The sequence below is a fragment of the Hemicordylus capensis genome, chromosome 7, assembly GCF_027244095.1.
Source record: "Hemicordylus capensis ecotype Gifberg chromosome 7, rHemCap1.1.pri, whole genome shotgun sequence".
In the NCBI taxonomy this organism is placed as follows: domain Eukaryota; kingdom Metazoa; phylum Chordata; class Lepidosauria; order Squamata; family Cordylidae; genus Hemicordylus; species Hemicordylus capensis.
Genome location: NC_069663.1, coordinates 22,770,100 through 22,792,113, shown reverse-complemented (window position 1 = coordinate 22,792,113; position 22,014 = coordinate 22,770,100). Strand labels below are relative to the sequence as shown.

The window sequence follows — 22,014 nt, the reverse complement described above, 5'->3', positions numbered from 1 at the left end:
AGTATGTCTGCGGCTGCTGGGATTTTGCTGTTTACCACCCCCCTCTTTGGGGTATGTCTGGAGTTGCTGGCTCTTGGCATTCGGTCGTCCCCCTTTGCCACAGCAGATTTTGCTCAGCCCTCTTTCCCTGCAGGAAGCCAAGAGAGCAGCTGAAGAGGCAAGACGTATGGAGTTGCCCTCATCCACGAAGGTAAGGTGACTCCTTAACCCAGTAAGAACCTTGGGAGGCAAAATGAGAGTGGAATCCTGGGCTTACTGGTGGTGGTGGTAGCCGCACCAGTCTTCCTGGCAGCTGCCATTTTATCCCCATAGTGCCCTGGGAAAGATGCTGTAGATGATGTAGAGGAGACCTCTGCTGCTGCCACTTTGAAACGGGCAGCAGCAGCTGTGAAAGGAGGAGAAAGAAAGTGACTTTGTCAGAATTGTCCCCTTGCTAAGCAGGATCTACCCTCGTTTTCAATTGAATGGGAGACGACATGTAAGATATTCCCCTTAAGGGATGGGGCCATTGTTCAGTGGAAGCACATCTGCCTGCTTGCATGCAGAAGGTTCCAGGTTCCCTCCCTGGAGCATCGCCAAGATAGGGCTGAGAGATTCCTGCCTGCAACCTTAGAGAAGCCGCTGCCAGTCTTTGCAGACAAAACTGAATTAGATGGACCAAGGCTCTTACTCGGTATAAGGCAACTCCCTATATTCCTACGTTCCTACATATGCAAACCCTTGGGCCAAAGTACATAAGAACATAAGAGCAGCCTTGCTGGGTTGGACTTGCCTATCTAGTCCAGGATCCTGTTTTGCACAGTGGCCCAACAGATGCCTCTCTGGCTGAAACCCGGAATCCCGGGGGGGGCGGTGGTGGTGGTGGCAACTCTCTCCTCCGTACTTCTAAATTTCAGCCTGGTGATGTTGCTTCCCTACAGAATTCCAGCCCCGTGGAGATCCAGGAGCCCAAGCCGGCTGTGTCGGACCTGCGCAAGCACCTGGAGGCATCAGGGCACAGCGTGGACACCTGCTCCCAGGTGCGGGTGACCAGCAAGTCTTGTAAGGGCTACTTGGTCAAGATGGGCGGCAGGATCAAGACCTGGAAGAAGCGCTGGTTCACCTTTGACCGCCAGAAACGAGTCCTGGCGTACTACGCAGGTGATATTTCTATACCACCAAAACTCACGTCTCTGGGCAGTTTGCAACAAGCAAACAAACAAAAAGTTAAAACACTCGTTAAAATAAACGGCAACAGAAAACTTAAAACAGTAATTAAAACCAAATAAATGATATAAGTAAAAGTTAAAATGTTACAACAATTACAATTTTAAAACAACATTTTAAAAAACGATGTTAAAACGGTTAAAACAATATTTAATGAAAAGCCTGGATGAATAGGTGTGTCTTGAAAGACCTTTTTAAAAGTTGTCAGGGATGGGGAGGCGCTTATTTAGCTTGAAAAATATGTAAGGAGATGCTTACTTTGATGTTGTTTTTATTGTCTGCTGCAAACTGTATTATGATTGTCTATGTGGTTGATGGCCGTAATCAAGGAATCTAATCTACTCCCAGGGAGGGAGTATAGGATTGCTGGCCTTGCCATCCCCCTACCCTGGAAAAAGACCTGCAGATGCTCACGACCCAAAGACACTTCCTTATGGGGGGGAGATGCAGCCAAAGCTCAGAGGTAGAGCATCTGCCTGCATGAACATCCCTGGTTCAGTCCTTGGCACCTCCAGGTCGGGCTGGGAGAGAATCCTGCCTGAAACCTTGGGAAGTGGCTGCCCTCTGAATCCAGTGCCCACACTACTGTCGAGAGGCAGCAGGCGAATGGCAGTAGTTGTGTCATGGACGTCAGGACATCCTCGATGGCGCAGGCCCTGAGGCTGATTTTCAGGGGTGTTTGTGTATGTGTGTGCGTTGCCGGGAATCAGAGCTATCCACCTTGGAAGGCACTTTTCTGAGTAGCAAATCTCTTTATATTTAGCAAGGGGAAAGCGACTGGCCTTATCCGTCCCCAGCACAGCATCCCTCTGGTGGCTGTTGCTGGTATCTGCCTGGTGTTTCTTTTTCGATTGTGAGCCCTGTGGCGACAGGGACACATCTTATTAGTGTATTGTTTAATACACTATTTAATCAGTGTATTATGTAAAACTGCTTTGCGAACGGTTGAAAAGCAGTCTATAAATATCGGCCGTGCCTCATGCAGTCCTTCTGCCTCTTGTCCTAGACAAAGAAGAGACCAAACTCAAGGGTGTGATTTACTTCCAGGCGATCGAGGAGGTTTACTACGACCATCTCCGCAGCGCCTTCAAGGTACGGAGGGAAGGGACTCCTAAAAGCAATGCTCACAAGGGAATTCTCTAGAGCAGGGATAGTGGCAAACCTGAGGCTCTCCAGCTGTTTACAACTCCCATCATCCCCTGCTGCAGTAGCAGGGCAGGGCCAGGCTGTGGGGTACGTTCAGGAACTACATACCCCAAACAGCTCAGCAGGGGGAAACAACACCTTTCAGATGTTGTGGTCTGGTGACAGTTCCCATGCTAGGTGACTGAACTCTGTTTTCAGTTTTGCTGCCAAAGGCATCTATTGTTTTACTTTGGTGGTCTGTTTTTCCATCAAGGCATTCAGAGTGGCGTTTTCAGCCTTGCAACAGCCCTGTGAAGTGCGTTGAATCTTTGGCCATTGTGTCTGGGGATGATGGGAATTGTAGTTTAACAATATCTGGGGACCCATGTTTGAGAACCTCTGCTTTTGTTTCCTGAGATGATGGGAGGAATTGTTCATCAAAATATGGGGACCCAGATTTGAGAACCCCTGATTTTGTGACTGGAGGTGGGAGTTTTAGTCCAACAAGAGCTGGGGACCAAGCTTTGAGATAAGGGTGTGCTCAAAATTTGCTTGGATCTATTCAGATTAGAATAGAATTCGAATCTGTTCAGGTCCAAAACCCTTGGATAGGTTGGAGATTCTCTCGAATCATTTCAAATTTGCCCAAAGTCATATTGATGTCGGTCAAATTAGACCAAATTCAATTAGACTTTGGACAAATTCGAATCGATTTGAGCCAATCTCCACTCTATTCAATGGATTCGAACGCCAATCGATTCAATCCGAAGCAATTTGAGCCAATTTTGTGCACATCCCTAGTTTGAGAACTCCTGATGTAATCGATGTTTCTGTATGTCATCATTATTTCCTCTTTGCTCCTTCTCACCAGAGCCCGAGCCCTAAGCTGACCTTCTGTGTGAAGACATATGACCGTCTCTTCTGTATGGTGGCACCCAGCCCCGAAGCTATGCGCATCTGGATGGATGCCATTGTCACGGCCGCAGAGGAGAACGCCCGCTACTGAGAGACATCATTGAATGTGGACTTGACCCTGACCGTAGCCCTCTTCCCCAAGGAACCTCCCTGGGAAGGAGCTAGGCAGCAATGTAGCCAATGGGAGAGCCTGAACGATTTATGTCTTTCAGAAGGATGTTGTTTATCAAGTCTCCAGATTAACAGGGTGGTGGCATAAGTATCCAATGGACCTCCAGTTTGTTTATACCAATTTCCTGAAGAATGCTTCTTTAAAAGAAATCTGGGCCAATTTGAGAGGGGTTTCTGATGACCTCTCTCAGCAACAATCTGGGATTACGTCTAGACTGAATGAAACTCTTGGTGTATGGATTCCAGCTAGTTTTATACCGTGTGACTTAAAATCCAAAGGAAACGGACATCTCTGGAACCTGCACCGGTTGGACATCTGACTGACAAAGCAAGCCATTTGGAGAGAAGAGACTTTGTATGCCGTTTAACTCACGAGTCGGCCAGGATTTCCCTGAATCACAGGAGAAACGCACTGCCTGCTGGGAATAGACTCTTGCAGTGGGGAGAAGATGTGGCTTATAGTAGTTGAAGTCACATGAAAATTGACCCCGGCGGTTATGCTACTTCAAAGCAGACTTGATTCCCACAATGCCCTGATGTAGACTTCAGCAGCCATACCAAGCTTTTCCCACAATGCTTTGCCACAGTGCCTTGACAGAGGCTTATCTGAATTATGGAAGAGGTTCTTCATGGGTGGGGGATGACTTCTTGAGAATCAGTGGCCCCCTAAGCAGAAGGGTGAGATACTGGCCTGCGTTGTATAGATCTCCTTATATTTATTGGCTGCTTTGGGGCCCTTTGAACACCTGGCACACTATTTAAAGGGGGAGCCTTGCGGAACCACTGGGCTATTTATTGTATAAATCCTGTAAGAGGAAACACAGCGGAGTGTTGCTTGATTTTTTAGGAGGACACAGAATTCCTTGGCAGCATTCCACGCATCTGCTGCTCATGCTTCTGTAGCTGCCCATAGCACTACCAGCAGTAGCCAAAGCTGGCCTCAATTTTCAAGAGGTCCTCATTAAGGGCAGCCCTCCCATGAGGCATAGGGAGGCGGGCATCTCAGGCACCAATGCAGGAAAAGGCCCAGCGGGGTGGCAAATACCATCCACTGCCATCGCCCTTCCTCCTCCTCCTCCTCCTGCAACTACAACTACTACAAATATTGATATACTGCTTTTCAACAAAAGCTCTTAGAGTGGTTTACATTAAAAAATAAAATGATAAACAAACAAGATTGCTCCCAATCTAAAGAGAAACACAAGATAGACACCAGCAACAGCCACGGCAGGGATGCTGTGCTGGGGACAGATAGGGCCAGCTGCTCTCCCCCGCTAAACAGAAGAGACTCACCACTTTCAAATCTGCCTCTTTGCTTGGTTAGCAGGGTAACTTTTGTCCCTCCCCCGCCGAGGGACACTGTCCATGCTCTCTCCCCCACCACCCAACGACTTGAGCGAGGCATGCCTCCACCACCACTGCTTGGGAAGGTGAGCCGGTCTTGTGGCTGTGAGCATTAATTGTCCCATTTGCTAAGCAAAGTCCACCTTGGCTTGTATTTGGATGGGTGACTACATGCAAGCACGGTAAGATATTCCCCTTAGGGGATGGGGCCATTGCTCAGGGGAAGAGAATCTAGGTCCCAGGTTCAATCCCTGGCAGCATCTCCAGATAGAGACGGGAGAGACTCCTGCCTGTCACCTTGGAGAACTGCTGCCAGTCAGTGCAGACATTTCTGAGCTAGATGGGCCAAGGGTCTGACTCAATATAAGGCAGCTTTCCAAGTTCCTATGCCTGGTTTGGTGGCTTAGTGAGCGAGTCGGTCTTCCCTCTAACAGGGATTCCCAGAGGTTGTTGACTACAATTCCCATAGTCCCTAAGCAAAAGCCATTGCAGCTGGGGATTCTGGGAGTTGTAGTCAACAATGCCTGGGAATCCCTGTTAGAGGGAACACTGGAGAGAGTGCTTGTGTATCACCACCACTGCCTTCGCAGCATGGCCTGAGCATTCCGAGGACCCACCTGCATAGGGCGGGGAGGCACCCAATTGCCGTCTCAGGCAGCAACATCTCTGGGACCCTCCTTTGGTCCTCATCAGACCACCTTCCGCGGGCTGCCTCCTACCTGGCTGGTCCCTGAAAGAATCACTCTGTCACTGCCACACAAAGGCTATCCGGCAGTGGCACAGGGATGGTCTCTGAGATCAGCAGAAGGGGTTCTTCAGAGGGCCTTGGACCCATACCAGCTCCCTAGTTATCCCAGCCCTGCTGGTAGCCTCCAGTCCTTCACCCCCAAATCTGTACTTCCGTTCCCCTGCACAGCCCCTCATTTCTTCCCGAGGAGTCCACTTCTTCAGCACATCTGCTTGCAACTGCATCAGATACCATCTGGAGATCGTCGTGGTGCCTGCCAAATTAGGTTTCCAGCTCTCCCGATGTTTTTTATCTCACCCTAATATGCACAGCCCTCCATAAAATGTCATGCCTTAATCAAATTATTCGCCGAAAGTTTGATGGTGCTTGTCGCGGCTTCTGTACAATACGCGGCAACAGAGCCCCTTCTGCTTTGGAAAGCATCCTTCAAGACGGGCCCTTGGCTGGCTGCCTTCACCGCCATGCCTAGCTGTTTTGCACTGGTGCGGCATGCCCACTGGGAGGGGCTGGCTGAGTGGATGCCGGTGAGAGCGGCCCTCCTGACTTAAAGGGGCTGCCGGTTCTCACTGGGATCCGAGCAGCTCTGTCTCAAAACTGCTGTGGTGGCGCCGCTGGGTCACAGCCAGCATTCCCGGTAAATGGGATCCTCAGATGCTGTTGACTACAACTCCCATAATCCCCAGCTGCAATGGCCTTTGGCTATTGTAGTCAACGGCACCTGGGAATCCTCGTGTCAGATTCTCTGTATATTATTTATTTACATTTTATATCCCGCTCTTCCTCCAAGGAGCCCAGAGCGGTGTATTACATACTTAAGTTTCTCCTCACAACACCCCTGTGAAGTAGGCTAGGCTGAGAGAGAAGTGACTGGCCCAGAGTCACCCAGCAAGTCTCATGGCTGAATGACAATCACCACCCGGGCCCCCTACCTTATTTTTTTACTGGCACATGGGCAGGAAATGGGAGTGCCCAGAGCTCCCGAGCTTGGATAGGACGCTCCTCCTGCCCTATTTACCATCATATGAACAAGCCTAATGTGTGAATACACAGATCAGGTTGTACATGCATGGACTGTAATGCAGAGTGGCACAACCAGAGTGGCCCTTCTGCAGATGTTGGGTTGCCGCTCCCAGCACCCCTGACTATTGGCCACTGTGGCTGGGGATCATGGGAGTCGAAAGGGCAGTTGCAGAGCAGGGTTTTGCAATCCATCCACTCGCCATGGGAGGGAGGGCATCAAAGGCATTGAGGCTTGGCAGCTGAAGAGCTCCAAAATAAAGAACGTGTGGCAAGTAAGACCTTAATAAAATGACCCATTACATGTGTCCAAATAGTACTTTATTAGAATACTAGCTGACTTGGAACACAGCATCTGTTCCCCTAGTTCTCCCTCTCTCCCCCCTTCTGCCCCAGTTCGTTCTCCCTCCCCCCACCAGCTCGTTCTCCCTCCATGGCAGGCTGGCCTAGCCGCTGCTTCTCCTTGGCGGTCTCTGCCTCCTTCTTCCGCCCACCTGCCTGTCCCCACCTCCTTCCACTCTCCTGTTGCCGTTTTCTCCACCGGCCAGCCTCCCCTACTGTTTCCCCCTCCCAGCTGGCCAGCCTGTGCTGCCATTTTCTTCCCTCCCACCCATAACTATCTGTCAGCAATCTGAACTCTCGCGAGAGCTGCCACGCATGGGATTAGCCCTGGTTATGTCTTAAGAATTATATATAAAGAAGATACTGTACTGTAGGCATTTCCAATCCTTCCTTCCTTCCTTCCTTGTCACATATCTTCAGCTGAGGTACCTCACAGAGATTTTTAACTGTGTGTGTGTTTGTGTATGCTGATTTCCGGTGCTAACTTACTGAAGCCGGTCCGTCAGGAGGAGAGGAGGGGTACGCTGAGCTTCAGCATGCAGCCAGCCAATCAGGGGCAGGGGAGGGTGTATTTGCCCTTTCCCCTCCCTTCTGTAGAACCCAGGAATGGATTAACCCCAAACATCACTCCCTCCTGCAGCAGACACATCGCTGAAGATACGTGAGCTTCTAGCCAGTGATCCTCAGATGGGAAGCAAAGCATGGCTACAGCGCGAGGAGGCAGGAAGGCAATGAGTACCCACGGGAGCCTTCAAGTACCCCTAGGGGTACTAGTATCCCCTGTTGGGAACCCCTACGGTAATGGATTGCATTTGTTATTTAATATATTTATATACTGCCTTTCTAAGCAAGTTATTTCTAGAATTCATGGGTCACATCCAGACGTCGTTAGTCAGAACGAAGTACCATGGAAACTAATAGGACTTAAGTTAGTCATGATGAGTAACTTGCCTCAGTAGTTTCAATGGTGGCTCTCATGAGCAACTCAGTTTGAATTCCACCCCCTAATAAACAAAAATAGCAATTTTGAAATGCAGCCAGAGGCACTCTTACTCCTGGACTTCAGGGCAAAGTCCAGGGCCTCCACAGTCCCTGGGCCCCGCCAAATCCTCTTCAGTCTGTCCTGGGTGGTATGGTCACCCAGGGGACCATGATGAAGCTTGATTTTCAGGGGAGGGGGGAGGCCTCCAAATGGCTTTAGGTCCAGGCTCCAAAACAACCTAGGTGCACCTCTGAATGCAGCATTAGATGCTGTGTGACAGTAACACCCCCTTGTTTCTAACTACCCCCCTTGTTTCTTACTGAGCAAAGAAGTACCTTGTAAAAGTGTTGATTTTCTTATCTCTAGCAGGGGGAGAGCAACTGGCCCTATCCAGCCCCTGCACGGCATCCCTCCAGTGGCTGTTGCCGGTGCCTATCTTAGGTTTCTTTTTTAGATTGTGAGCCCTTTGGGGAGAAGGAGCCATTTTATTTATTTATTTATATCTATGTAAACCGCTTTGGGAACTTTTGTCGAAAAGCGGTATATAAATATTTGCCGTATTTGTACAACAAGCAGCCAAAAGCTGTTCTAAATGGGGGAGGGAGGGAGAGAGATAGAGATAGAGAGAGTCCTTCTTGGGACGAGCCACCGTTTGGAGGCCTGGATGCTCTTCTCTACAAGGCTTAGCCTTCTGCCCACTGCCTGCAGAGGCAAAAGCATTGGGTCCAAAGCTCCATGGGAGTTGTAGTTCCTACCACAATGCAGTCTGCTATCTGGCCCACAGGGTTGAATACCAGGGATGTGCACAAATCGATTTTTGTGATTCAATTTGTACCTGAATCGAATAGCCCCCAATTTGTTTGGGTTCCAAACAAGGCCAACTAGCACAGGGGCGATTTGTTTTGTCCACAAATCTCCCGAAACAGGTACATTCGGGTACAAATTGTTTTGTATCCAAATTGATTCACACATCCCTATTGAAGACTGCTTTCTAGAGGCCTGCACATGTGAAGCTGCCCTCCCACCGGGTGTGTGTTCTCTGCTTCAGTCCGTGGCCCGGGCCCAGCCCTAAGGCCAAAGGAGCAAACTGCATTCAAAAGGGAACACTATAATTTAACCCTAAAGAAGTAACAGTTCATTGAAACAGGGAGCAGATCTAAAGGCAATGCTCACCCAGGGCACTGTCTCTGAGATCTTGTCTAGTCTGGCCTTCATTAAGGGCAGTTGGCTCCTGTTTGGTCTGGAAAAACTGGATGAATTACTCATTTCAATCTCCAGGAAATGTTGAGAAAGGCACACCTTAATCCTCAGGAGAGGTGCGGCTCAGGAGAGGTGCGGCAATTTAAAAACCTTGGGATTAGGAGGCCTAGGATGACTCTAATGTTTTAAATTCTTCTTCTTCTTCTTCTTCTTCTTCTTCTTCTTCTTCTTCTTCAATATACATTTCAATGGAAAATCCCTACTTGAGAGCGACAGTCACTTAAATCTATGTAGGCTCATGGTGTGCATGACTAGGTACATAGGAAGCTGCCATATACTGAGTCAGATCCTTAGTCTATCTAGCTCAGTATTGTCTTCACAGACTGGCAGCAGCTTCTCCAAGGTTGCAGGAGAAGAAGAGACAGCCACTGTTAAACAAGTGAGATTCTTTTCTTTGTCAAAGGAAAGAGTGCATTGAGGGAGGGGCAGCATTAAGACCACCCATTTCAGACAGGTGTTTATTCCTCAGGAGCATTGGTTTCTCTGGTCATAAGAACATCAGAACAGCCCTACTGGATCAGGCCCAAGGCCCATCTAGTCCAGCATCCAGTTTCCTACAGTGGCCCAACAGATGCCTCTGGGAAGACCACGGGCAAGAGATGAAGGCATGCCCTCTCTCCTGCTGTTGCTCCCCTGCAACTGGTATTCAGAGGCATCTTGCCTCTGAGCCTGGAGATAGCCTATATCCATGGATAGAGCTGTCCTTCATGAATTTGTCTAAGCCCCTTTTAAAACCAGCCAAGCTGGTGGCCTTCACCACACACCCCCTGGTTGATTATGCACTGTGTGAAAAAGTGCTTCTTTTTGTTGGTCCTAAATTTTCTGGCCATCAGTTTCAACTTGCTTCTAGTGTTACGAGAGAGGGAGGAAAACTTCAACCTATCCACTCTCTCCCCTCGGTTCCCCTTTTTTCTAAACTAAAAAGCCCCAGAGAAGTTGTAGCAAGGGCCTCATAAGGAAGGTGCTAGCTCATAGATTCTATGCACAGAATGACTCCTTTAAACAACCAGATGGGCCTATGCACTGTCCAAAGGCACACATCTCTGACATGAAATAAAAACCAGGATGTGTGTGCACATGGCTGATCTGCAGAGATAACACCATTATGATGATGCCTTCAAAGTAGCAATCATGTTTGTCTAATGCATTGCTTTGTTGTGTAATTTAATATAGACTAGATCCGGCCCATCCACTAGGCAGAACTAAGTGATCGCCTAGGATTCCATTTCCTGGGGGGCACTACATGTCTCCCTTAAGCAACCACTGACATGTCTGACTTGCTGGAAGTGCCCAGCACAAATGAGTTGTGTACCGTTAATCTTCCTTTGCAAGAGTAAACTAGATTTGCAACTCAGAATGAGAATGATGAAATGCTACTCCCTGGTCTCTTCTGTATGGATGTGAGTCCTGGACCCTCAAGAAAGAAGCACATAAAAAACTTGAAGCCTCAGAAGAATCCCCAAGATTAAATGGATCAGCAGAACAACAAATGAAGAAGGACTTTGAAAAGCAAAAACACATAAACAAATAAAACAGACAATCAAGAGATGCAAACTGGAGTATTGTGGAGACATCCTCAGAGGAGTAAAATATCAGATACCACAACTAACGCTAGAAGGAAAGCTAGCAGGAAAAAGAGCTAGAGGAAGGAGGAGGAAGGGATGGATGGATGACCTGAAAGAATGGCTAGAAATGGACACAGAAGATATCATCCACGATTCTAGGGACCACAATCTATGGCTTTTGTTGGCTGCCAACCTCCTAATCGGAGAAGGCACATGAAGAGAGAGAGAGACCCCTGACCCAGAGTCAGCCCTGGATCTGAGCTTGGACCCCTAGACCTTGCCCCCACCACCAGAGGCATAACTATAACTGAACAAGGGGAGGGATGTTCCTGGGCCCATGAGGGAGGGCTGCCGCTAGCTGGCTGAGAGCTTGCTCTTAGCTCTCTCCATGATGCCTCTCTGAAGAAGGGATGAAGGGCAGAGGTCCATCTTCACTTTTTGTCCCAGGGCCAACTCCAACCTTGCTATGACCCCACCTCCTACTGAAATCTGAAATTGTGGAATTTCTGGGGAGCAAAGAGGGGGTACTCTTTGCTTATCTTGCTTATCCACCTCAGCTATAGTTTTTTAGACGAGGAAGGCAATGGGGCAATTCGGGGTATTTTCTTTCATTCATTTGTTCATTCATTCATTCAGGATATTTATTTGCCACCCTTCAGCCAAAGCTCTCGGAGCAGCTTACAAAAGAATAAAACAATGACAATACCACAAAGATACACATAACAATACAAGACATAACTAGAATTGAACAAGGGGAGGGCTGCTTAGAATAAAGCAGGGATGGAATTCTGGCATGAAACCAACTCCAGGGGGTTGAGTTGGTGGTTTCCATTCAGAGTCCCTTACTTTTTCTCTTGGGGATGGTGGTGGGACAACATCTTACAGAATTCACAGCAGGACCCAAGAAATGTTTACATCCTGAACTCTTTGCTCCAATACAGCTGTTATCAGTGGTTTAAAAATGTCCAGGAAGCATCACTGTGTACCACATAGTCAAGACTTCATTAGATTTTGGGGAGGGAAACAGCCAGTCCAGAATCCCATGCGTAAAGAATATGATAGATAAATGTCTTTGTAGCATGCAACTACTTTGCATGGGTCTGCCCAGTCAGCAGGCCTCTGGGACTTGGAGTTTTTTCAGATGATGGAACAGTCACCGTGGAGTGGTTAAGGTCATCCATGGAAGAAGCAGCTTCCTTCTTGTGTTTGGTAGGCCTTCGCAATGAGTAGGCCGAGTCTTCGAGCAAAGTTTTCCTGAAGGCCGCAGCCAAACTGAAACGGCCTAGTTTTTTGCGGAAGTCCAACCCCATGAAGAAGTAAAGGATGGGGTTGACACAGCTGTTGAGGTAGGCCAGACAGGAGGTGAGGGGGCTGCCCACAGAAATCACTTTACTCTTTACTCCCGTCAATTTGAGGAGGAGAAAGAGATGGTAGGGTGCCCAGCAGATGAAGAAGGTGACCACGATAGCCAAGATGACCTTGAAGGGTTTTTTGGAGCGGAAGATGGTCTGCCGTCGCCTCAGTGTCACTGCGATGATCCCGTAGCAGACCACAATGATGGCAAAGGGAACCAGGAACCCACATACCAACCTCAGCAAATATAAGGTCAGCATGGTAGACCCCCTACCATCCATGCTAAGGGTGCACTTGGTCTTGTTGTTCTTCACAATTAACACACGGCAAAAATAGAAAGGGAGGCTTGTGGTAATGGCCACGAACCAGGCGCCAATGGCAGCCAACCACGCCAAGCGGGGACCCCGGCGGTTTTTGGCCCACACCGGGTAGGACACGGAAGTGACACGGTCTAAGCTGATAACAGCCAAGAGAAAGACGCTGCCAAACATGTTCAGGTACTTGATGAAGCCGGTGGTTTGGCAGAGGAAGTAGCCAAAGGGCCATTCATCGTAGAAAGCGTTCTTCAGCAGTGGCAGTATCCGACTCACGGAGAACAGGAAGTCGGCCAAGGCTAGGTTGAAGAACCAAACACAGTTGACCTTGCTGGTGGTCTGACGGGCCGTGATCCAGATCACAACCCCGTTGCCAAGGGAGCCAAGAAGGAAGATCACACTGTAGAAGAAGACTTGGACCATGTCCATTACGCTGTCCACATCTGCTTTGCCCTTAGAGGAGGACAGCAAAGAGGCCTCAGTAGACCGTAGGCTAGTGAGGTTGGCCTCCATGGTGGAACCTTGCAAAGAAAGCAAAATAAGAACTCAGTGGCCCCTTTTGGGAAACTTAAAAAAGAAGACCCATTCCTCATTTTCCAGCCTGGGTATCATTCTACCTGCCAGTTTTCTGGAACGTTGTGCTGGTCGAATGACTGTAACAATAAAGATTTGATTTGATTTGTTTTCTGGAGCTGGAAAAAGGCTGGCCTTATTCTCTTAGAAAGGTCAGATTAATACTATTCTCCAACTTCCTAGGCACCAGACCACGACACATCAGGGAAGCAAGCAACAGCCATTCAATAGCTTCGTGGACATATATGGGATCCTCATTGATCCAGATGACTCAAGAAAGTGGGGCAAGTTATCAGACCCATGGCTCGAGTGGGTGGGTTTAGGATGGGCCTGTCCCCCCATTTTTAAAATACTTTTCAAATAACTGAATGTTACATGCACTTAGGATTCAGGAGGGCCAGATAAGCTAGCCCCCCTACATTTTTTCTTGCCCCTAAACTTTTAGCCTTTTAGGATTACGAACGATAACAATGAATGCACCACTGAGAGACCTTAAAGGCCATGTTGAAGACCGATCATCCTGGAGAGAATCTATCTATGTGGTCGCTATGAGTCAACACTGACTTGACGGCACTTAATCAATCAATCAATGGATCAATCAAGCAATCAATTAATCAAGCTTTTAGGCAGGCCACAGGCTTGTAAGTTATTCCTCTAAAAGGGGAAGGTGGAGAAAAGGGGAGAAGCAGAAAATAACAACCAGTTCCTCTATCCCAGCAGTGAACTTTAAGTGATATGAGTCAGACAGTTGGCCCATTTGCTTCAGCGCAGGCTATTCGAACAATTCCCAATCTGGCACCCTTGAAAGAGCTGCGAGTGTGCATGACCAACCCGTGAATGAAATCATGTACGGCTCCTGCGAGCCCAAAATAGCCACCCACCAGCGAGGCTGCTCTCTAAACACCAAGACCATTTGCTTTTCTGACCTCGCCTCCTTCCTATCAGCGGCTGCGGGGGACATGTGATTCAGCTCTGTCTCTACATCAGGTGCAATTGGAGACAGGAGGAGGCTGTCTCTTGTTTCTCTGCATGAGTCCCAGTCAAAAGACACACTGGGAACAGGGACTCACCCAGAAACTCAGCGGATGGGCTCTTCTAAAGTAAAAGTGTGCCATCAAGCCGATTTCGACTTCTGGTGCCCACAGAGCTCTGTGGTTGTCTTTGTAAGATAGATAGAGGACGATGCTGAAAGGCATCATCTCATCCTGTGTGGGAGGAAGCAATGGTCAACCCCTCCTGTATTCTACCAATGACAACCACAGGGCACTGTGGTCGCCAGGAGTCGACACCGACTCGACAGCACACTTTACTTAACCGCAAGAAAAACTTTGGGTGACTCTGGGAAGAGCACCTGCTTGCTTGCACGGAGAAGGTTCCAAGTTCCCTCCCTGGCATCTCCAGCACAGGGCTGAGAGAGAGACTGCAGCCTGCAGCCTTGGAGAAGCTGCTACCAGTTTGTGAAGACAATACTGAGCTAGATGGACCAATGGTCTGACTCAGTAGAAGGCAGCTGCCTGTGTTCCTATGTGCCCCTCTCTTCCCTCAGATCCTTTTCTGGCACACAGGCAGAGGGCTTAGGAGGGAAGGGGGTCTTCTGTCATTTGCACTGGGAGATGGAGATGGTAAGAAACAAGGGAGCCTTCTCCTCCTGCCCAGAAAGGCTCCCTGCTCTTTCTTACCTTCTCAAAAATGGCAGTGGAAATGAGACCCTTGGGGAAGAGATCTGTATGGTGCTGGGTATCTTGCTCGCCAGAGGTGTGAGGTCATTCACCACTAGTGAGCTGGCGAGTAGAACACAGAAGCATAGGAAGCTGCCTTATACTGAGTCAGACCCTTGGTCCATCTAATTTAGTATTGTCTACCCAGACTGGCAGCAGCTTCTCCAAGGTTGCAGGCAGGAGTCTTTCTCAGCCCTGTCTTGGAGATGCCAAGGAGGGAACTTGGAACCTTCTGCCTATCTTACAGCAGCCCCGGTCTCCCATTCAAATGCAAACCAGACTGGACCCAGCTTAGCAAAGAGGACAATTCATGCTTGCTACTACAGGACCAGCTCTTCTCCCATAGACCAGCTCTTCTGAATTTGAATATGCCTGGTCAATTTGTACATTTACCAGTTATGAGACTCTCAGAAAATGCTGGTTGATTTTGACTGGTTGGGATCTCTGGAAGTCCGCTGTGATATATGAGGTTTGTTTCAGCTAGAGATTCAAGGGGCAGGACCTGGGACCTTTGCTCTAGCAAGCATGGGCTGGGCCACTAAGCTGAGACCTCTCCCCGCAAAGGAACAAAGAGCAGAAGACACAGACCAGGAAACCTAGAACTCCTCATATCTGTGTGCAGCACACTGCTAATGCCACACCTCACCTCTGATTCACAGCGACATGCCACACATGCGAACCCAAACACCACAATGACACATGTTAGAATCGGGACAGCAGCTCAGACCACGAACGAGACAAAAATCTACGCAGAGCCAAAAGGGAGAATCGAGCTCACAAGATGGACAAAAACACATTTCAGATAGGCTGGTTACAAAGCCCGAAGGGAGCTGGAGGGCCACAGACGAGCCCTAACAGACAGAAGAAGCCATGAAATATCTTTTGGCCAGATCTGGTTACCTGTCAGCGGCTGCCGGAGCCTGATCTTCTCTTGTCTTGCGCTGGTGTCTGTTTGCATGGAAGTGGAGGTTTCGTGGTCGCTTCCTTCCCCGCCTGGCTGAGGGCTTGGGCCGGGGCCAAACAGAAGATTAGCTCTGGATGAAAAAGAGGAACTCGGCTGAGATGCTGACTTTTGTTTTGTGTTGCCGAGCGGCATGTGAAGACCAGCATGGGTTAAGGAGCTTTTGCCGATGGGACAGGATGCAGCCACTTGAGGCAGTGGAAGAGGCGGGAGGTCATTGAACCAAAAATATCAAAGAAGCGGGGAGAGAGCCATTAATAAAAAGATCACTCTCCTAGAGCAGGGTGTGATGATTCATGGGCCACAGAACATTGCAGCGCCCAGATAGATATCTTCAAGAGGAATTCTTTGTCTTGGGGGAATGAGCTGTTCTTGCGGTACCAGGGAGACAGACAGAGACGCTCTTACCCCTGGATTTGGGGGCCAAAGTCCTAGGCCTCCACAGTCCCTGCCCCCCATCAAATCCTCTCTAGTCTGTCCCAGATGGTGTGATGATGCTTAATTTGCAGAGGAGGGGCCCCCCTCCAAAGACCTTTAGGTCCAGGCTCCAAAATTACCTAGGTGCACCTCCGTAAACAGACACTTGTTAGGCTCAGCATGGGCAGGGCTGGGTGTGTGCACTCTCTACTAAAAGGCATCCCAGTTCTGCAGTTAAGAAGAGCTGGATTCTACAACCCGACACTCCATTCTGAAAACCCAATCTGCCCAATATCTTTTATTTTGCAAAAAATCATGTATCCAGCATTTCTGCTCTTTACGGGACAGGCTAATGAGGCGAATCTTCACTGTCTGCTTGTACTACAACTGCCCCTTTTCACAATTCTGGTAAATTCCTGGCAGATCGCTGCCTCTGTTTTTGCCTTTTGTGGTGGGTACCATGTTGAAATTTCTCACCGACATGCTGTGCAACACTCTCTGTGCCTTTTAACGGAACATGTGTACTTAGCGCAAGAGCACTCTTGTGCATGTACAAAGTTGCACAGTGAATGGCCATGGTTTCCAGTGGCCGTCCATTGCTCATCTCCGTTTGTTTAATTTTGTGTTTGTGCAAGAATGCATTTCTACAATTGCACGCACATTTCATCAAAACGTACATGGGTCGTTGCACGGTATGTTGGCCTTTGTTAGTGTGACCTGCAGAAAGTATTATCCTTCAGGGCTCAGAGTCTCTTAAAAGATAAATCTGTTTAAAATTTTCATTTCGCCAAAACAGCAAGCAAAGAAACCACCAGATCAGACATCACGGGCACAAGCAAGGTCAACTGAGAATGGATATAGGGTGGGGAAAAGCAGGGAGATGGAGGGGTGTGAGACAGAAATGACAACTAATCTAATTAGTTAACAATTAGTTAGGCTGATAACAAGGTGGTTTCATGCTATGCAATCAGATCCATGTACATCTTTCGGGTCTTGTGGAATGTGCCTAGACTTTGATGTCTCAGAAAAAGGGTCCGGACAAACACAGAGAGCATAGTCTTTGCTATATGGAGGTCATGCCCCAGGACCTCCATGGCTGCAAGATTAGGAAACTTGTATCAAGTTTGTATTGAGTCAGAGCACTGGTCCATCTCGCTCAGTACTATCTACATCAGGGATTCTCAACATGTGGGTCCCCAGATGTAACTGGACTTCAACTCCCATAATCCCCAACCAAAGGCCACTGGGAATGAGGATTATGGGAGTTGAAGTCCAATAACATCTGGGGACCCAACGTTGAGAACCCCCCGTCTACACTGACTAGCAGCAGTTCTCCAAGGTCCCAAGCAAGAGCCTAGAGATGCCAACGAGTGAACCTGGAACCTTCTGCATGCAAACATACAGACACTCTAGCACTGAGCTATGGACCCATTCCCTAAGGGGAATATCTTACAACGTTCACATGTAATCACCCATGCAAATGGAAACCAAGGCAGACCCTACTCAACAAAGGGAACAATTCACGCACGCTACCACAAGACTAGCTTTCCTTCCTGAGTATTTTCTTGGCCACCAGCAAGGGTCTAGACAGTCCTTAAATTCTCCATCAGAGAGGCAATGTTTAGGACTGTTGACAAACGACTGTAGGACAATTTGGCTTGTTGTAATATTTCTACTAAAAATGTGAAAGACCTTCGGTTTAAGATCAGAGTGGAGGTGCTTTCACTTGTGCCCTAAAAGCACTGAACCTTCAAGTTAAGACATCCATTGACGTTATAAAGACTTTGTACAGTCTCGTTCGTATATTATGCTAGCTCTATCTATCTATCTATCTGTCTGTCTGTCTGTCTGTCTGTCTATCTATCTATCTAATTTGTACACTGCCCCAAACTTTTGACTCTGGGCAGTTACAAGTTAGGCTTCATGCACCCCTGCTTTGCCTTGGTCTTTCAGCTTGACAGTGGGCTAGGGAGGGAAGCATCCAGTCAGAAATTCAATAGGTGCAGCTTCCTCAATCACTTGCTAGAGATGTCCCTGATGAATTTTTGGTTGATGCATCTCTACACTACCCAAAATGCCACCTCCTATAGTAAATGTCCACAAGCCACTTAATGGCGCAGCAGGGAAATGACTAGCAAGCCTGAGGTTGCCGGTTCGAATCTCCGCTGGTATGTCTCCCAGACTATGGGAAACACCTATATTGGGCAGCAGTGATATAGGAAGATGCTGAAAGGCATCGTCTCATACTGTGCGGGAGGAGGCAATGGTAAACCCCTCCTGTATTCTACCAAAGAAAACCACAGGGCTCTGTGGGCGCCAGGAGTTTACACCGACTCGACAACCACTTTACCTACAGTAAATGTACAGGTGGAAATTCAGCAAATGCAGCAGCTTCACTTAGCACTCCTGCAGCAAAGCTGTCTTCTTTGTTCAGTGTGATGGCAACTCAAGAATATTTCCTTGGAAAAGGCATTTCACCCTAATCAGACAGCTTTCCAGAAAGCATCTCTAGAATCCAGTGCAGGTCATTTGAGGGCAAGTTGGATGCTGTGAGCATATAACCCTTCTGCAAAGTGCTGATGACATATTCTCTTAGCTAGGGGATGGTGTGGACGATGTCACATTGCAGCAGGCAGAAATTAATCCAGCATACAGTATCTTTTGAGGATACCATGGACAGCCAGGAAAACAAACAAATGGATCATAGAACAAATCAATGCAGAATTGTCACTCGAGGCACAAATGAGCAGGCTCAAACTATCATACTTTGAACACATTATGTGAAGACCCAGCTCCCCTGAGAAGTCCATAATGCTGAGAAAGGTTGAAGGAAAGAGAAGAAGAGGATGGCCACCAGCAAGCTGGATAGACTTGATGACGACAGCAATGAATGTACCACTGAGAGACCTCAAAGGCCAAATTGAAGACAGATCATCTTGGAGGGAATCTATCTATGTGGTGGCTAAGAGTCGACACCGACTTGACGGCACTTAATCAATCAATCAATCAAAACAGAATCTGTAAGAAGTGATAGTGGATGAAATTCAGACCTGCCGAATTTCAGCACCTGCCGAATTTCTACCTGGAATGAAATTCGGACCTGCCGAATTTCTACCTGGACATTTATTATAGTAAGTGGCATTTTGTGGAAGCACTGTGTCTTGCAGAGATGCATGAGGCAGAAAGAGACTGGAGAAATGGCTCCTTTTGAATTGTTCTGAATGCATCTGTTGGACACTTTGCCCATGCTCAAAAGCATTGTCATTTCACATATCCCAGGGTCGCTCCAGCCTAAATGCAGGGCTTGACTCAAATTAAACTCTAGGATGTCGCAGTACTCATCCGAAGACTGGCTATCTCTTTGAATGGTTGTTTCCACAAAGCCAACATAGCTACTTTGCCTCCATTCAAGCCTACCTATTCGCCTACCGACCTGGCAGAACCGCTTGGAGGAATGACCACAATGCACAGCTGCTCCGGTATGCCTGCTTTGCCATCGTGCATTGCTCCAGCACAGCTCATGGGCAGAAGAACCAGAACACGATACTCTTGACCAGTGTTCCCTCTACCAGGGATTCCCAGATGTTGTTGACTATGACTCCCAGAATCCCCAGCTGCAATGGCTTTTGCATGAGGATTCTGGGAGTCGTAGTCAACATCAACATCTGGGAATCCCTGTTAGAGGAAACATGCTCCTGACCCTTCGGAAACCACCCAAAGTACCGTACCTTGGTGTCTGGTTCTACAAACCTTTCAGGAATCAGAAAGAGAAGTCTGGTTGCTCCATCTGGCCCCGTGAAACTTTCGCAGACCAGGAAGCGGCACACAGTTCCCACTTCCCCTTTCAGGTCGTGAGATGAGTGGTCCTTCCTTATCAGACACAGAGATCACCGACGGATGTGGGGACTCACCACCATCCTGGCCTTCCACCCCTGAAATAGCAAGGAGAGGGTTGAGGTATTTCTACTAATAAGATCACCGATGAGAAGCAGCTGTGGTGAAGCGTAGGCTGGGCTATTTGATTTTTATTTTATTTGTTTATTGAGCACATTTTTAGACGGCCTCATACAGAAGTCCCTGGGGCGGTTCACACACTGACTGATTTTGACAGTGCGTGGCGCCAGTATCCATCTCCAGCGCCAGAACTCTCTTCTGTGGTATGTCTAATGAAGACCTGACCCCCATCCCAATGGATTCACCTATCTATGGCAGGGATTCTCAAATGTGGGTCTCCAGATGTTGTTGGATTTCGATTCCTATCATCCCCAGCCACAATGGTCTTTGGCCATTGTGGCTGGGGATTATGGGGGTTTTAGTCCACCTGCATCTGGAAGCCCATGTTTGAGAATCCCTGACCTCTGCAAATAATCAGGTCTTCCTTCCTTCCTTCCTTCTCTTTTTCTCTCTTTCTTTCTTCTCTCTCCCTCCCTCCTTCTCTCTCCCCTCTCCTATCTCTCCCCCTCCCCTCTCCCTGCTCCCCTCTCCTTCCTTCCTTCCTTCCTTCCTTAAGACTGCAACCTACATTAGAAACTGCCATAGGGAGTGACTGAGATGGATCTTAACCTCTTTCTCTCAGGCAGCTTTTCAGTTCCACATTTGGCCCTTTCCCTGGTTGCATTTGACCCAGTTGGGCAAAAGATTCTGGTACCAGTTTCTTTCATACTGGGGACCTTAAATTAGCTTGGGTGGGAGGGTATTTGCAGATGGAAAACTGGTGGAGAGGAAAGAGTTAAGATTCCCTCTGCACATGGGCATGCACACTATAATCTCTCACTGAAGACTGCAGCCTGGACGACTGCTTTGGATTTTATGTATTTTTTAAAAAAATGTTATTTGTGTCATGTGTAGCTAGAGCCTGAGTGACAACAACCAGCCCACAAACAACCCTATAAATAGGACTAACAAGAAACAATTTTGGCCAAGCAATGCAGATGTTGTTAATTTTCATAAACCTTTGTTCTGCTCCGCCTCACCTTTTAGCTTCCTTCCTCCTTTCTTTCTCCCCTCCCTCTTTTTTTGCTTCTGGGAACTGCAGGAGTCAGCAGAACAGAACCACACCGATGGCCTCCTGCAAGTGACCTATTTCCCATCATGAACAAGGAGGGAAATCTGCAGCTTTTAGGGCAGATTGCCTCCCAAACAGTTGTATGAATCAACTCGTACAGGTTGTGCCAGGCGGCATTATTTTCGCCTGAAGCCCACTTTTAAGATGGGGGCAGGGCTGGAATCATGCATGGCCCTGTTGTTAGGCAGACGCAACGGCAAGCAATCGCAGGCCATCCTTTTTATGTATTGGTTTAATCCTTCATTCTTTGGATGTATTTTTCCTTCCATGCAAAAAGAGCCCTGTTAGATCAGAGCATTTGCTTTGCATGTAGAAGAGCCCAGATTCACTCGCTGGCATCTCCAGGTAGGGCAGGGAGAGACTCCTGCCTGAAACCTTGGAGAGCTGCTTCCAGCCAGTGTAGACAATTCTGAGCTAGACAGACCGATGGTCTGACTCAGTAGATGGCAGCTTCCTGAATACAATGTTGTTTTCCTAATGGATGGGGCTTGAAGTCCATTTCTGAGATTGGCGATGGGAGTGGAGTGGTAGAGAGCCTCTGTTTTGCATGCAGAAGGTCCCAGGTTCTAATCCTGACATCTCCAAGGAGATCTGGGAAAGACCTCTGTCCAAAACCTTCGAGAGTTGCTACCAGTCAGAGTAGAGGATTCTGAGCTAGATCTAAGGGTAGCCCAAGGGATTGTGGCACCTCAGGCAAGGTGTCAAATGCTGCCTTGCCCCATGGTCCTGGCGAGGGCCAGCCTCCTTTCAAAGCCAGTCCTTGAAAGCTTTGAAAGTGGCACAGGGGGTGAGGAAGAGGGGAGGTTGCCAGCAGCCTCTTCTCATGCTTCTTACAGGCTTTGCAAGGGGTATGAGAAGAAATGGGTAGTCTTTTCTCTTCTCCCTATGCCCCTTGCAAAGCTTGCAAGGATCAGATCAGTCCCAATGGCAATACTCTG

At 48.3% G+C, this 22,014-nt stretch overlaps 2 protein-coding genes and 1 long non-coding RNA gene across 8 annotated transcripts in view; 2 read left to right on the top strand and 1 right to left on the bottom strand.

Annotated features, from left to right (window-relative positions):
* The window catches only part of PHLDB3 (pleckstrin homology like domain family B member 3), a 37,113-nt gene extending 32,875 nt beyond the window's left edge, over positions 1-4,238 (top strand). For 5 of the 6 annotated variants that reach the window (XM_053266778.1, XM_053266777.1, XM_053266781.1 and 2 more), the window contains 4 exons: positions 134-190; positions 897-1,140; positions 2,213-2,298; positions 3,203-4,238. In XM_053266778.1, the coding sequence (XP_053122753.1) occupies positions 134-190; positions 897-1,140; positions 2,213-2,298; positions 3,203-3,337 (522 nt within the window). In that variant the 3' untranslated portion in view covers positions 3,338-4,238. The remainder of the gene's footprint in view (positions 1-133; positions 191-896; positions 1,141-2,212; positions 2,299-3,202) is intronic. The other variant, XM_053266780.1, reaches the window with a different exon arrangement.
* A 3,052-nt stretch (positions 4,239-7,290) lies between these two features.
* LOC128332413 (uncharacterized) overlaps positions 7,291-22,014 on the top strand; it is a 39,620-nt gene continuing 24,896 nt past the window's right edge. Inside the window, exon 1 of the long non-coding RNA XR_008310647.1 lies at positions 7,291-7,666. This is a non-coding gene — a long non-coding RNA (uncharacterized LOC128332413). The remainder of the gene's footprint in view (positions 7,667-22,014) is intronic.
* Positions 10,951-15,695, bottom strand: LOC128332411 (N-formyl peptide receptor 2-like). The gene is made up of 2 exons (XM_053266648.1): positions 15,534-15,695; positions 10,951-12,863 (listed from the first exon to the last, which is right to left on the bottom strand). The coding sequence occupies exons 1-2, from the start codon at positions 15,589-15,591 to the stop codon at positions 11,761-11,763; spliced, it is 1,161 nt and encodes a 386-aa protein (XP_053122623.1). The 5' UTR covers positions 15,592-15,695; the 3' UTR covers positions 10,951-11,760.